This window comes from Epinephelus lanceolatus, chromosome 1 (genome assembly GCF_041903045.1).
Source record: "Epinephelus lanceolatus isolate andai-2023 chromosome 1, ASM4190304v1, whole genome shotgun sequence".
Classification (NCBI taxonomy): Eukaryota; Metazoa; Chordata; class Actinopteri; order Perciformes; family Serranidae; genus Epinephelus; species Epinephelus lanceolatus.
Genome location: NC_135734.1, coordinates 40,029,416 through 40,045,379, shown reverse-complemented (window position 1 = coordinate 40,045,379; position 15,964 = coordinate 40,029,416). Strand labels below are relative to the sequence as shown.

The following is a 15,964-nucleotide window of genomic DNA, read 5'->3' as shown; positions in this document are numbered from 1 at the left end:
AGTTCTATAAAAAATCACCCCTGTACAGTTGTCATGAGGGTGAAAATTAGCTACATAGACCAAAACCTTTTTTTGTCCTTGGCTGTAAACATGTTTAATTCTGCTATAAAGTTGGGCATTTTCACATGGTGGTCTATGGGGATTGACTGGTTCCTGGAGCAGCCTCAAGTGGCCGTTCAAAGAACTGCAGTTTTGGCACTTGAGTCTTGGTTTCATTTTTCAGCCCCAGATGTTGCCACTTACATGTATGTCAAGTGACATATGTCACTAGCGTTGTATGCTAGCACACTACGTTGTTGTTAAAGAGTAACTAAACCCCCAAACTACCTTTTTTCAGCTGAAAACCAGCATATATGAGTATTAAGTGTTGTTGATCAATTCAGGTCCCAACTTGACATTATAGCACAAAGTATTTGAAATCTATGTTTTGCGTTAGCAACTGTCCTCATGGAATTTTCCTACTGGCCGATCTGGTGGCAGGCGACGTAAATGGAGGCAGCTTTTGTCATCAATAAACCCCCCCAACAAAGTGTCACTCTGACCTCGTCACATATTAACATTTGGTCATGGACCTTCCACATCCAGATATGACGTGAAAGGTACCCTTGGTTGATGTTCTGGGACGCCTGGTCAAATTCCGCCTGTTACATGCATTGTCTTCTTTCAAAATACACTTCTGTTTTCAAGGAAAATTTATCATTTACATACAGTCTCTTTTAAAATAAACACACTACGTTGGTACAACACCGCAAATTGATGTTTTTTTTCCTCCAACATCACAACCACGCAAGTGGTTGGGTTTAGGAAAAAGAACAGAATTTGGCTTTTTACAATCCTATGGGACACAAACACTGCTCCCCCAGGTGAAGGTTGGTGTTTGTTGGACCTATCCACCACCCATCCCGCCCACCCTACTCTGACTTTCGCTGCCTTAACTTTCATTCTCGTCCCGCCGTGTTTCCCCGTGATGCTGCTGAGCGCCTTTAAACTATAACAACGACCAGCCGCATATCATGCCGACATTAAAGCTTTTTTCGTCAGTGTCTGACACTGCAAGTCAATGCCTAAGCGCCGAATTTCAACGACTTCGGAGTGAGACCGGCTTGACCCCCACTTCCTCCCTCCATCACTCCTCTGCACAGTACAAAGGAGTGACTGGACGTGTCTTAGCCCTATGCTGCCCATGTTGATACTTTTTTCACGTTGTAGAGGCATTTTTTGAATTTTCAATGAAGAGACACTTCAGCCAAAACTCTGGGGTGCAGTTACTTCTCAAAATAACATGAGTTATTTCTGGTTTCACGGTACACCAACAATTTGTTTGACCCATCCACCTCCCCTCCCGTCTGCCCTATGTGGACTTTCTTGCTCCTTATACTATGACAGTTGCTCAGAGTATCAACAATTGCCTAGTGTCTATCATACCGCCGATAAAGGGTGCCTCGGTGCGTCTGTACCTGATGCCAAGGGCCACTCACCAAGCATTGATATTTGACAAGTTGGAACCAATTATCTATCTTATGGCCATCAGCTTAACAACCCTTAAAATATGCAGGAAGGTGGGATATTTGTATACCTGTCTCACATCAGCAGCATGCTCGATATCTCAGTAAACTACCTCATCACTCTCTAAGATCCATCATCCTTCACGCTACCCTGGCAGCTAATTATACAGCAGGACTGACAAACACATTAAAAACCCTCATTTTTCTTTTCTCAGTAGGCAAAGGTAAAACCATCAGGGACTTCCACATTATTATATAAATTGCCATTTTGGCCTTAGACAGTGATATATATATGTATATATAATTTTTTTTTTTTTTTTTTTTTAGAAAAAATGAAACAGCTTTATAAAATAACAATAATAATAAAATGGCATTGATAGCAAGTCAACATCACGAATTAAATACAACTCATGGTCATTCTGTTATGCTACAAGGGCAGATGCAGTGCAATGGAATTCAATAGATATTTAAAAGTTAGAATCTGCAAAACATGACACATTCAAATATATATATTATATTATATTTCACAATGAGACACGTTTTGAGCGATTGCAAACATTTGGTACAGCGGTTTGCACATTACCTATACATTTCATGAACTACAAGATCCATGGTAAGTCCTACCACTGAAGTACATCGGAGGGACAGTGAAAGCTCATATGACATGGGACAAATCTTTGAAGTCTATATCAAAATGTGGAATGGCTTGGTACAGCTACATATACACGTAATAATCTATTGTCTCAATAAATTGCACACTGGTTGGTTATCGTACACATGGTAAACAAGATCTCAAACCACAAGTTTCTGGTCTTTTGAATGATACTGTTTGTATGGAGGAGAGCCACGTCTATAATCATAGAACAGTCTAGAGTCCCCGGTAAAGTGGACGCTTGCTGGATTGTGTTAGAAATCTGCCTGGTGTTGAGAATGGGAACTATAAACAAGAAACAGGATCATCCTCAGTGATGTGCAGAACACGTGCAGTAAAACAAACAGAAGGACCGACTGCATGCAGTTGAGCAAACGATTAAGAAAAAGACAGTCAAAATATCCCACAATGAGGCCGAGAGCTAAATCAAACCCTCGATGACAGTCACACTTGGTGTATACTACAGGCGAGAGGCGAGGGCCTATCTCCTTTCTTTGCATATGGGTCATTGCATTGTAATGGGTGAAGCGCTGTTGGTAGTCGTTGTTCCACAGGAGGCTCCCAGGATTGGCACATATTCACATTTCAAAATGTCTCGTCTGGCGAGCCCCCGAGCATGCCGCACATGCTTGAGTTCCACATCGAAGATGCTAAAGCAGCGGACAAGGCGGAGGGGGGAGCTGCTACATGCCAACACGTGATGTCACAGGACTCCCAAAAAAGATAGAGTCAAAAGACAAATCTGAACATGGTCCAAAGGTAAGAAAAGTGGCACCGTGTTGCACTTCTCTGTTTTATGGAAGAACTCAGAAAACAATCCGCTGAGGGTACTGTTAAATATTCTCAAGTCTGGGTGATTCAATATTCTATCACAATGGGTCACGAAGGACCTCTGCCTGGGAGAGGATTTTGGCTGAGCTGGGCACTTTCCAAGGGCCGGGGCTAATAGGTCCCTTTGGGCTCTGCGGCATCCCTGGAGAACTGTTTATAGAGGCCACAAAGTCTTTACTACTGGCTTCTTTGGAGTAAGAAAATGTGTCCTCTCTTCCTTTCGCCTCTCTCGGTGGAACCACAGATCCTTTTTTACTCCACATATCTTTAAAAGACTGCAGCGATTCCCTTTTGTTGATGGTTTCTTTGCTTGTATTCCTGTCTTCTGTGGATTTGTACTTTCCATTAGCATCTCTCTGCCCTGAGTCTTTACCTGTACCTTTATCACCCTCTCTGACTATCTGAGGAGATGTCCTGTGGAGTCGAGGGTCTCCTGCCACCCTCCTTTTGAAACTTACTTGCTCACGGCCAGGCCTTGTCCTTTCTCCTCTCCCTTCCATCTCCCGTGTTTGAGAGTATCGTCTGATCTCGAGATTCCCTCCTTTGCCGTTTTTCTTTTCAAGATCCAAGCTCTCTCTGCTGGAAGAGTCTTTTAATCTCCTCTGAGGGCCTTGTTGATGCTCAGCACGCTGCAAGGTCGGAGCCGCTCGCTGTCCATCTTGAGGAGACTTCCGAGGGCTTGAGGATCGTGTTTTTGTCTGTGTGAGAGACGTCCTGTTCCTGCTCAGTGTTTCTTCCTTCGCCTGACTCTCAACCTTTTTGGGACCGTGATGTTGCTCTTTGGCTTTAGGAAATGTCTCCCCTGTTTTCTTTGGGCTACTTAGCTCTCTGGAGTCCTTTGGGGGCCTGGTCCTCTTGTAGAAGTTCATGTGCTCAGGGGAGGCGGGAGAGAGCCTTTCTACCTCTTTGTCTGCCCACTCACTAATCTCCTCCACTGAGCTTAAACCCCTGCTGCCGCGGGGCTTGAGGCCTTGCGGGGAGATGCTGCTCCAGCTGTGAGAATGTTTCAGTTTGCCAGAGAAGGGAGAGGAAACAAAGATGGAAGCCCCAGTGGGATATGGAGAGGACAGGGGTGATGTGTCAGAGAAAACATCTCCGGAATAGCTTGCGGGTGAAATGAGTTTTTGATCATGTTGACCTGTAAGAGAAGCACACAATTACATGGAGACACCATGTGAGCACCCTAATATTAGAAGGTCCACACAAAATATTGAAATTTAGAAAGAGAGGGAAGAAAAAACCGAGGATACCGAGAGGTTAACAGAGGGAAGATATGTGAGAAACAGAAGAATTACCAAGGTTAGAGAGAAGAGGCCAGTAAAAGCAGTGAAGATGTTAGTGTTGGTGCTCAGTGTAGTAGCACACAGTAGAAGAAGCTGTACTACCTGCATCAGGGGCAAGAGAAGAAGAACCAAAAGGAAGCAGACGGTTAGAGATTTAATGAATAAATAAAAAAAGAAAAGTACATTCAAATCAATACGGGCGGCATTCCAAAATGGACTCCACCAATTAACAAACAGACTGGAGTCATTAGCATTGACTAAACGTTTGGTGGATGTATGGATTCAGCATGTATTTAACACCTGTGAGTGTCCCCTCCCTGTAAACACAAATACATCCAATCAAGTTTCTAATTTAGAGGCATACTTCCCCCCCCCAAAAAAAATACCATTTGTATATCAATTACTCCCACCGTGTTATGCTGACTTTGTGAACTTTGTGAATCCAAAAATGGAGAAAATTCTTGACAAGTTTAAACAGAGAGGGTCCACGTTTAATGTCAGCAAAACTGTATCAAAACATCTGTTTACAAACTCTCACACATGCTCAGTACTTCCCAGACAGACAATGCTTAAGTTAAACTTAGCTATGCTCTCTTAAATGCCAAACTCCATTGACAAAAACATTAATTTTACCTCACTGAACACAGGAGTTGCTGGTCTATCACTGCCTCTATCTGTAGTTTGTTTGTGTTATTGTGTGACTCTGGAATCCGAACTAACCCTTAAAAACACCAAAGTCGCACAATAACACAAACAAACTACCTGATCGAGGCAGTGGTAGACCAGCAACTCCTGTGTTCAGTGAGGTAAAATTACCGTTTTTGTCAGTGGAGTCTGGCTTGGAGGAGGACCTAAGTAACTTTCATTACTTTACTACTTTTATTTTAGTTCTCTGTTGGAAAGGGCTGTCTATTTGGGAAGTACTTAGTAGTGCCAAGCATGGAGCATGGACTGGTAGCTGGAGAGGTGCCAGCTCGCTGCCTGGGCTGAGGTGCCCTTGAGCAAGGCACTGAACCCCCAACTGCTTGGGGTGCCTGTCCAGGAGCAGACACCTTTCCATTAAATGCATTTAGAAGTCCTGTTTGTGCATGTGTGTGTAGTTTGGGCCTGTGTGTATGTGACAGCAGAGTGAAAAAATTGAATTTCCCCTCAGGGATTAATAAAGTATATCTTCTTCTTCCTCTTCTTCTACTAAACACACGAGTAGATAAATGAGACTTGGATTATACTGCATACATTGTGTGAGAGTTTGTGAATGGATGCTTTGACATAGTTCTGCTGCCGTTAAACGTGGACCCCTATGACTTCAATTGATCAAGTACTTTGTTCATTTTTTGTTCACAGGCATGTCAGAAAAAAAAAGTTTTCTTCACAAAGTCAACGAAACATCAGGTGGGTAATTGGGTGAAGCATTCATTTTGAGTTTCATTGTAATTGTTAATGAATCATGCCAAGGTTAACCAAGAGTTCAATGAGAAGTTTGATACCAGTCTCATATCACTGCTCTAAATAAATATAGCAAGGAGATGGTTACCTTACCAAAATAGGTTTTAAACTGAGCACTAACAGTATCTTTCTAGGCACAAAGGCAGTCCATATCAAATGGTAAACTAAAAGCTAAGGGGAAAACTTGAAGCAGTCTCACCCTATCACTGAATAAATTGTGTGCATACAGTACTTACTGCCATCTTGAGCCAGGCCCGCCCCAGGTCTCAGCAGCAGTACCACTTTGTTTCCTCCAGCCTGGATCAGCTCAATAGCCCGTGTATGAGAAATGCCGCGTGCCGGCTCCCCGTTAATCTCCACTATCTCATCTCCGACCTGTCAGTAACAGAGAAAACGCAATTATTATACAGAAACACATAGAATCAAAGCTTAGCATACTCCGCTGTGCATGCATTCACACTTTCACTCAAGCATATAGAAGTAGCATGCTTTCACACCCATACCCTTCAACGACTGTGAATTGTATGTCCCACACACACACACACACACACACACACACACACACACACACACACACACATAGCACTGCAATACCTTGAAGGTATCCTCTATTATTGGAGATGACAAAATAACTCCAGATAAAGCGTGTAAACATGTCAGTCTGTTAAGATCTAATCAGTGTTGACATTCCTCTCCACCCTTGTATAGGCAAAGTTAAGCCCAGAGATCAGTCTGGCAAGCCTAAGATTGATTCTCGCCAGGAGCTTCTGTTCCCTCGCTGCACCGTCTCCCCTCTCAGCCTAATATTAATAGTGTGATAATATCATCCCCACGGGGAAATTCTAATTTTGCTAAGACTCTTCCATAGATGGAAAAAGCACAAGGTCAGTTGCAGCGTGACCTTCCTGGAAATGGTCACAAATGGACTGATGGATGGGTGAACAGACACTAGAGGATGTACACTCAGTTAAGAAACAAACACAAACATGATACAAATATTATAAACAAGAACAATATGAAATCAAAGCTGAAAATAGACACTTGAAGATCATCTCCCAACGCTCTCTGTTTGCTGTGTAGGCAGTTTAAATCACTTAAAAACAAAAAAACTGCAGACACATTTTGTTTGAAGCAGCATTACACCCTAAACACTGTAACTGGCAGCTGTTGAAACACAATTCATTAGTTTAATCTCTGGTGTATTCAGCACTCGGCAACAGAGATGATATTTTCTGATTTACCTCTCGCCTTCATAAACAAGTAAATGTGCTAAATTAGATTTCGGCGGTGTAATGCGCCATATAACAAGACACTAAACTGTATCTAACTATACTGAGTGTAACAAACTGACTGCATTGACTTTTATTTAATCATGTTTTTTTCCTAGATATTTCTTGTTAGCTGAAGGCCATGTGGATGCCTATTATCTGTCGGTCATTTGGCAAATCGTCTGCCAAAACTTTGGGTCCAGAGCGAGACGTCTCAACATGACTGGCGACATGCCCGTGACATTTGGTGCAGATATTCATTGTCCAGAGAGAATGAATCTTAATGATTGTGGTGACCCCCTGACCTTTCTTGTAGCCCCCACCACAATTTCAATCTGTAGAAAATCCTTGTGCATTCCTGGAGCTCAAGACATCTCGTATCTGATATTCTAATTTCATGAAATACCCTAAGACCATAACGAACCCTTGGGGATAATAACCTAGATATTAACAGCCCCATGACCTTTCTTGTAGCACCAGTAGCAAAATTTGCAATATGTTGTTCTCTCCATCCAACACTGTAACAAATATTGCAGCCTCTCTGTGCCAATAGTAGACATTTTGAGTCAGTATCATCCAACCACAGGGGCAACTCAAACTTTCAACAGGTCAAGGGGCTCATTGATAAAAATTCTATCTCGACCAAAAAATAAAGTCAAATATTATAAAAACTTTTAAGTACCTCAGGGTGTCTTTAAAGGGTAACTGACATTTTTCAACCTGGACTCTATTTTCCCATGTTTTTGAGGGCTGCAGTCAGCAACGGAGAAATTAAGCTCTAGTGAAGGTTCAGTCAGGAAGACAAACCTTTTCTTTCTCACCCTGCCATTCACTTCTACATGTATGCTCACTCACTTTCTCTAGGTGTCATTGTCTGGGTAGGTCAATTGAGTCATCAGCTGATTCACAATCAACCAATAGCACAGAGATGCACCTTCTCTGTCAGCCTACCATCTTACTGCCCCTCATTTTAAATATGACTCTTTTTCTGCCATAGTTCTTTCTTGCTGCAGTCATGCTTGCCCTCCACCTCCCCATCACCACATAGTCTTTACGGATTCATCAGCCTCATCTGCCTCAGCAGTCATCAGCCTCAGAGTCATCAGCCACCACCACCACCAGTGTCCGGACTCCATGGGGGGATTTATCCTGCTGCCGCTCAGATGTCTCTCAATCACAAAGTATCTCCCTCTGGTGTCAAGCGCCAAGGACTTCTATTAAATCTCTACACTCATATTCTGTATTAAATATTATCTTTACTTCATTCTTCTGTCTCTCCTGATTGAAACAGGAGCGACAATTTTTGAAACATGCAATACTGAGTGAGGGGGCTGCAGCCAGCAACGGAGAAACAGGCTGCAATGTAACCAATCAGGGCATGTGTGCTCCATAATTTACGTCTACTAAAAGTGCTTGTTTTTGCCACCAGCTGGCTCAGATTATTATTCTACGTGTCTGAGAACTTTATTAAAAGAATTCCTATAGGTGTCAATCTTTTTGTTAAAGAGTGAGATCTCTTCGGGGCATCAGTAGGGTAGTGGATAGTGCCGGCGCCCCATATACAGCGGTCGTGGGTTCGACTCTGGCTTGCAACCATTTGCTGCATGTCACCCCCCACTCTCTTTCACCCCACTTCACTCTGTCTTCTTCATTAAAAAGGCAAAAAGCCCAAAAAATAATCGTTTAAAAAAAAAAAAAGAAAGAGTAAGATCTTTTACAGCCCTGAAATCGCCATCGCTAAACCCACCAGATTCCATTTAAACAAACAGCAATTTTAGTGTGTATAAAAACATCATATTATCACATCTAACTTGGTGAATTACAGGTTTATTTCAACCAAACAAGAGCTGGCGATTGTTTGAGCAGTGGAAGGACGAACCAAGATGGTGTTGTGAGTTTTAGTTTGTTTCTACCAACTTTAAATGAAGTATGTTTTACGATAATAAAATAACAGTTTATTTAAATGAAGTATGGTAGGTTTGGCAATATTGATTTCAGGGCTGTCTCTGGTTAAACAAAAGGATCTTACTCTCCAACAAAAAAGTCTGTATCTGTAGGGATCCTTTCATAATTTGTCAGACACTTATATTAATAATCTGAGCCTGTCAGTGGCAAAAACAGGAACTTTCAGAGGGCATTGCGAAATTGGCCCAAAAGATTACATTGCAGCCTGTTTTGCTGCTGCTGCTGCTGTCTGCAGCCCTCTCGCTCAACATTGGACCAGTGTCAAAACGTGTTGTTCCCATTAGTTACTGAGACATGGGAAAATGGGGGCCATGTTGAAAAATACTGAACTTACCCTTTAATGACCCCATGACCTTTCTTGTAGCACCGCCCTGAGGGCAAACTTTACGCTTTTAGCCACAGGATTTGTACAGATTCTAAGACTAGCAACATAAGCAATATGTTGTGCTCTCCATCTGATACTGTATTAGGTATGGTTTGAGTATTGTGGGATGTAACAAATACTGCAGCCTCTCCAGTAGTAGACATTTTGAGTCAAGGAATTCATTGATAACAACATCTATCCAGATAAAAAAATAAAACAGTCACAAACTGAACTTTTAAGCCCCTCAGTGTCTTTAACTTCAGGGTTTCTTCAGTTCGTTCTGGCACTAAGTACCAAAAAACGGTCTTCCCCTGTTCAGAGGAGATGTGAGGAACTTTTTAAAGGTAGGAAAAATATTTTGATTCTGATTACTTACATGGATCCTTCCGTCCAGCTGAGCAGGTCCATCCTCAGCCAGTCTCAGGATGTACAGGCCCATGTTGTACTCTGTCCCCCCTCGCAGACTGAAGCCAAAGCCCCTGGGACCCCTCTCTAACTCCACTGTCAGACAACCCTACACAGCATGAAGATTAAACTCACCAACATGCAGCAACATGTGCAACACGCACACATAAAAACAAACACGCATGCAAGGCCTAAGGAATAATACCTGGGACAAAACATTTTGGTTCAAGGTGCAGTTTTTATTTGCACTGAGGATGCCATTGAACCCTTCCCTCCTCCTCTTATTTAACGATTGCCTGTTTTTTAATCGTCCGTATCTGCTCAGCTCAAAGTTGCCTTGAGTTCAATGATGTCTCATCAGACTCTGGAGATTTTTTTATCGATTAGAGATGTCATTAATGATCCTTGCTCTTCTCTGAATGGCTTCATTCTTTGTCTTTATTGATCGGAAAGTAACGGTATTCGAAACTATAATGAACGCAGTGCGCATGAACTCAGTGCACCTGTGCAGTGCATGGAAAGAACAGCATGTTATATTGTAAGCAAACAATAAACTGTGATGTTTCTTTCATGCAGTAATAAAGACGTGAGCCTTCAGCAGCTTAAACATTCAGATAGTTACTAAGACAACATAAAGAGGAAGGAATAAGAGGATTATTCGTACCTGGTTGGGTCCTGTCACGCACAGTGTTCCCTGCTCACTAAGTGGAAGAGTCTTGTGTTCAGACCAGTTGACTCCCTCCCTTTTCTCATCCAGGTCCAGGTTATAACTAAAACAAACAGCACATGTATTTCTTCAGTCACACACGCTGTAAACAGCAGGCTGCAGGCCACAAACACAAGAAGCCATTATGCAGAACTTAAAATCTAATTTAATGCTGGATATTAAATGGGAGAGGGCTGGATATTTTAATTTGTCTGCTGTATTGTTCTGTATGTTCCATTCTGCACACATTATCATCTCACACACTTGTATGTTAATATACCGGCGTCTTTGTTGAGAGAAATTTGCTCCAGTTGTTTGCTCTGAGGGCAGCTCTCCTCCTTCTGCATACACAGACTTTATTTCATGTGAGTCTAATTACAGAGGATGTTTTTGTGGTTTCATGAGGATTTGTAAAGTCAGCTAGCAACACTGTAATATGACCATAACCATAATGTGGTTTGTTTTAGAGGAGGCTCTTTCTGCATTTCTTGTCTGCTTCTGTCTCCTCAGGCCAAAAGTGGGGGTGGGAGAGCGAAGTCAGAGCACCAACAGCGAAGAGGAAGTGGCCGCTCCAATTTGGAGAGGAGAAAAATTCACAATAGTGTGATCAGTATTGCCTAATGTGAATGTGAATTGGGCACAGTTTGTACTTTTAAAGGGACGGTTCAACCCCAAAATCAAAAATACAGATTTTTCCTTTTACCTGTGGTGCTGTTTATCAGACATGATCGTTTTGGTGTGAGTTACAGTGTGTTGCAGATATCAACCGTAGAGACGTCTGCCGTCTCTCTAATATAATGGAACTAGATGGCACTCGGCTTGTGGTGCTCAAAGTGCCAAAAAAATACATTTGAAAAACTCAACAGTAATGTCTTTTTCCAGAAATCATGATGTGGTTACTCCAAACGGAAACCCTCTAAGGCTGAGAAATAAAGCCACTGTGAAATTGCCAAGAAGTATTTTGAATGGGAAGTTGAGACTGGCTCCAAAACAGAGTCAATCCCCATGGACACCCGTGTTAAAATACCCAAATTTACAGCAGAAATAAACATGCTTACAGCCTTGTTCAAAAAACGGTTTTGGTCATTGTAGCTAATTCCAACTTTTTCTCTCAGCTAATTTTTTGTCATTTTATTAACTTTTATTGTGTATTACAGAATTGTTTGATTTTATGATCTGTGGATACACTGCTGCTTTTTTCTGTGTCTTGTAAGGTGTCCTTGAGTGCTCTGAAATGTGTCTATAAATAAAATGCATTATTATTAGATATTATTTATTAAGGCTTAAAGTTATGCATACTTAAGGGCAGGTCTGCTTGAGTGACAGGCTGTCTGTGAGGCATTGCCACAGTCTGAGTCAGATCCATCCCTTCCTGCTCCTCCAGCCTATATGGTCACTTCTGGTTCCAAAAAAAAAAAAATGGCTTCCACACACCAATGGCTAATGTCACAGTAGCTATGTCCATTAATCCGTAATCCCTAGACCTTGTTCTGAGCAATTTCAGGTAGAAAGTACTTTCTTTCTACCAAACTACACCCGCCAACCATACCACTGTGCAGAAGGAAGAGTGCATCTACTCAAGAACAAGAGGCTTGTGACAGTGTGAGATGTTAATTTCTTACCTGTCTATAGCCTACTAAGTATAGTGAGTCTGAGTTAAAACCTACTGGTGTGCACAACATTTTCAGACAGTGTCCCCTGCTGACTAAAGGCTTTGTTTTGTTTTTTATTCTTTTCTTTAGTGTGAGAGCAGACTCTTACCGTTCATCCTGTAGCGCTGACCTTTGCCCCACGGCTCTGTGCTGAAGAGCTGGACTCTGTTTAGCTGAACTGGCTCCAGACGGAGGGCCCTTGTACTCTAAAATACATTTTCATATTACAGCAATCAGTGTATAAGTTACTACATATAGAAACTTTCTACAACATATTCATTTTAGCTAAAAATATTCATAATTTAAACCTCTTTAACATCCTGAAAAAAAGTAGCCTGCAAATTCTGAGCAGCATATCAGATTTAGATATCCTATAAATCCACTAGCATTACAAAAAAAACGTAACATGACGTAAAAATGTGTTTAATTTTCATTCATTCAATCCGTTCAGGGGAACTGTGTCCACAGTTGGTTGCTTTGATTACCTGGCTGCCAAACTAATTCCCCCGTGCAGACAATAAATTCTAAACATTGAATTGAACTGGTTTGATCACAATGCCAACACACCACTATAACACCTGCAGAGATACTCACCGTCCTCAGGAACCACAGTGAGGGTGACAACATTGCCAGCATCTTTGATAAGCTGAACAATGTCATTGTGAGAGAGCTCGATGATGGAGCGCCCGTTGACCGCCGAGATACGATCTCCAACGTGCAGCAGGCCGCAGCGGTCGGTTGGACTTCCTTCAATGATCCGGCCAATTTTGTGCGGAATAACTGAAACAGCAGATATGAGGAGAAAAAAGACATTAAGACCCTGATGGAGTGGCCATTGTGTCGCATAATCTTTGAAATATATCTAGGAAGCCAACGTGATGGTGGACTCCGTAGTCAAAGCAAACCCTTTTAGCACCTGGACCTTTATGCTCTGCTGTTTCTCCTCTAATTAAACTCATCAGGCAGTTCAGGTCAGTCATTTTGAAGGGACAAACAAAGATGCAGGAGACACAGATTTCTTCATGTGCTCTGTTAATTACCCTAAATAGTGCTTTCACTAGGGAAGATGATGTTCAAAGTCAGATAAACATGACATGACTCCAAACTGACTTGCACAGCTCAAGGAAAACTCCACCTGCTGCTGTGGACGTCCAACGCTCAGCTGGAAAATATATCAGAAAAAGGTATTGCCTTTGCTCTTGAAACACAGACAGGTAGGTGGCAAATTCTCCTTCTGTCACATTCCAGTTTATCTTGAGCACAGCATGAGCCAAATCATGAGCTATACCTGCCTGCGGCATGTGGTGTCCATAGTTACTGAGACTAAGGTTTCTCTCTACTATTGTACTGAAAAAACAGACGTGTGAAAGACTGTGTGGGTTTATTTAAATCATTGCAAATTGGGGTCAAAGTGACCCTGGTTGGTTTCACGATATAAATATCACAAATCATGTTTAATGGAAATAACTGAAAATTAAAAAATACCAGAATCAGATTATGATAATTAAACTTTTAAGTACTAAAGGTGGATTGTACTTGGGATAAAAGTTGCAATTTGCATTAAAAAAAGTTTATTTTCATTTTACACAATATGCAAATTAACGTCCTAAAATAATAATTACCCTTTTTATTCTTTGTCAGATGACATTAATATGGTTTTGAGAATAAATAAGTTAACATTTTGCTATGATGCTTGTTTCTTACAGTAGTTCATTCTAGTCCTTGTGTGTTAAATATGTTGCTAAGATGACGGCCATGAAACATGGTCCCTCCAAATGGGCATGACAGAACCCCTGGCTCATGGACTATTATGATTATCATTATAAAGAATTATGAAAATTCATGAATGCTTTTAACTATAATTATACAGTGCTACAACCTGATTATAACGCCTTATTATAAGTATTTTTATAATGCATTATAGACATGGGCGTAGGAGAAATACAGGTCAGTCAGGACCACTTCCATCAAAGAAAACTTTATTTCCATTTGCAGTATTATATTTGGCAGTATGGCTCTGTTCTGGGGCATCTCTGTCTTTCCTCAGGCCTATACAGAAAGCCTCTTCCATGCACCTCTGCCCTTCCATGTGCAAATGAGGAAAGCCTGAGGCAGAGAGAACAACCCCCCCCCCCCCCGCCCTTCCATGTGCCTACATGGAAAGCCTAAGGTAGAGAGAGCAGCAGCAAAGACCCCCCAGCAACAGACCAGAGCAGCATCAATGACATTGATAAGTCAGACACAGCATAAAAAGGAGGAGCTGGGTGGAGGTATGTTGCAAATCAGCTATCAGAGGAAGCAGCAACAGTAGGCAGGTCAGAGCAGTTTAAATAGGGCGCCCTGAATGAGATTCACCAACTGGTTGCATAGAAAGGAATCATGTGATCTATCAGCTGACTCCCTTCACTTCCATAAGTTGTTTGTTGTTTGAGATCAGCTGATGTAGCTGGGATGTGAACTGAGCTTGACATTGTGTCCTGCCTGAACTTACACTATACTAAATATATTTCACATATTTTCCCATCTATAAATACACTGTGCAAAGCTTTAAACGTAGATGATGACAATCTATATTAATGTATGATTTGAGAGACTGGACTCTCACCTCCATGCGGCGGTTTACTCTTAGAGGTGAGGATGACAAAGCCGAAGCCCTCTGAGTCTTTGCGGTGGAGCGTGATGTCAAAAGACTCGTGGTCCAGAGCGCTGGGCATCGGCAGGCGAGGTAGCTTGGGAGAACCGTTCACCAGCACTGGAGCCATTTCCTGTGCCTCCTCCTCTGTCGCATCTATAATAAAAAGGATACAGATCCTAATGTGTTTGTGTTTGGAGCGGCTCTGTTTGTATTTGCTTGTGTGGGTGTGTGCGTTCCTGAGGGTTTTTTACAGAACAGTCTGGAGTTTATTGTGTATTCATGTACAAGAAATATGCAAATAAAAGTGGTGTCTTGTAACTGGATATTATAAACAAAGTCACAGTGCTGCAGTGTGATCTACAGATTGTGGATGTTGAAAGTGGTTGCCAATGGCTACCGGCGACGACGTTGGCGAAGGGATAACTACTCAAACATTCAGTGCAAGGCCTCTGTTCCCTGAATCCATGACTGAGGCTGTGATCACTTGTGATAAAACAAACAGCATCTCCTGTCCTCAAAATGTTTCCCTGGATTTTACACTGATTAACTGTGAGTTTCTGTGCTCTTGTCTTTGGTCAGCTACACCGGCTGTATGCACTAACTACTGAGTTCATCATCTATTCTTAGTGCATACATCTATTTTTAACCAAACAGCTGTTGTTCCTGTAAAATATAAAATGCGTCACTTCTTGTGTGCCAGAGGATTTTTTCTCAGAGAAGCCCCATGAGACACTGAGCGGTAAGAACGAGTTTTTCATGATTTTAACACTCTTGCTGATTATTTGATCAAAAAACAGCAAAACACAGCTTTCATATATTATCATAAACATGTCAGATTATTACTTAAGTAGATGCAAATAAAATATTGGGTCAGGTGTTGTTCTGCTTGTAACTCACCCCTGTAGATGACCTTCCTGCGTACAGTCAACATGACTTGACCATTACGGGCAGCGTTGGTCATCAGATCCAAGACTTGCTTGTGCGAACGACCTTTGACCATCACGCCGTCGATGCCAATGAGCTCATCTCCGGCTCTCAGACGACCATCTTTCTCTGCAGCTCCGTTGGGCACGATGGCCCCAATGTACACTTGGGGGAACACATTCTGAAAGAGGGTTAGTATATGGAGAGCTAGCTTTTGAGAAAATAGGTAATTTAATAATTTTTACAAGAATAATTCAACCACAAAGGCGGGAGGGAGAGGCGGGGTACACCCTGGACAGGTCACCAGACTATCACAGGGCTGACACAT

The 15,964-nt window shown here is 42.0% G+C and overlaps 1 protein-coding gene across 2 annotated transcripts in view; it reads right to left on the bottom strand.

Moving 5' to 3' along the window:
* Positions 1 to 2,003: 2,003 nt before the first annotated feature.
* Positions 2,004 to 15,964, bottom strand: part of magi3b (membrane associated guanylate kinase, WW and PDZ domain containing 3b) — a 233,870-nt gene continuing 219,909 nt past the window's right edge. The window contains exons 14-22 of one of the 2 annotated variants that reach the window (XM_078170440.1): positions 15,610 to 15,817; positions 14,683 to 14,865; positions 12,672 to 12,857; positions 12,187 to 12,283; positions 10,384 to 10,489; positions 9,691 to 9,828; positions 5,954 to 6,092; positions 4,284 to 4,373; positions 2,004 to 4,126 (exon numbers count right to left, since the gene is read on the bottom strand). In XM_078170440.1, coding sequence (XP_078026566.1) covers positions 4,324 to 4,373; positions 5,954 to 6,092; positions 9,691 to 9,828; positions 10,384 to 10,489; positions 12,187 to 12,283; positions 12,672 to 12,857; positions 14,683 to 14,865; positions 15,610 to 15,817 — 1,107 coding nt within the window. In that variant the 3' untranslated portion in view covers positions 2,004 to 4,126; positions 4,284 to 4,323. The remainder of the gene's footprint in view (positions 4,127 to 4,283; positions 4,374 to 5,953; positions 6,093 to 9,690; positions 9,829 to 10,383; positions 10,490 to 12,186; positions 12,284 to 12,671; positions 12,858 to 14,682; positions 14,866 to 15,609; positions 15,818 to 15,964) is intronic. The other variant, XM_078170438.1, reaches the window with a different exon arrangement.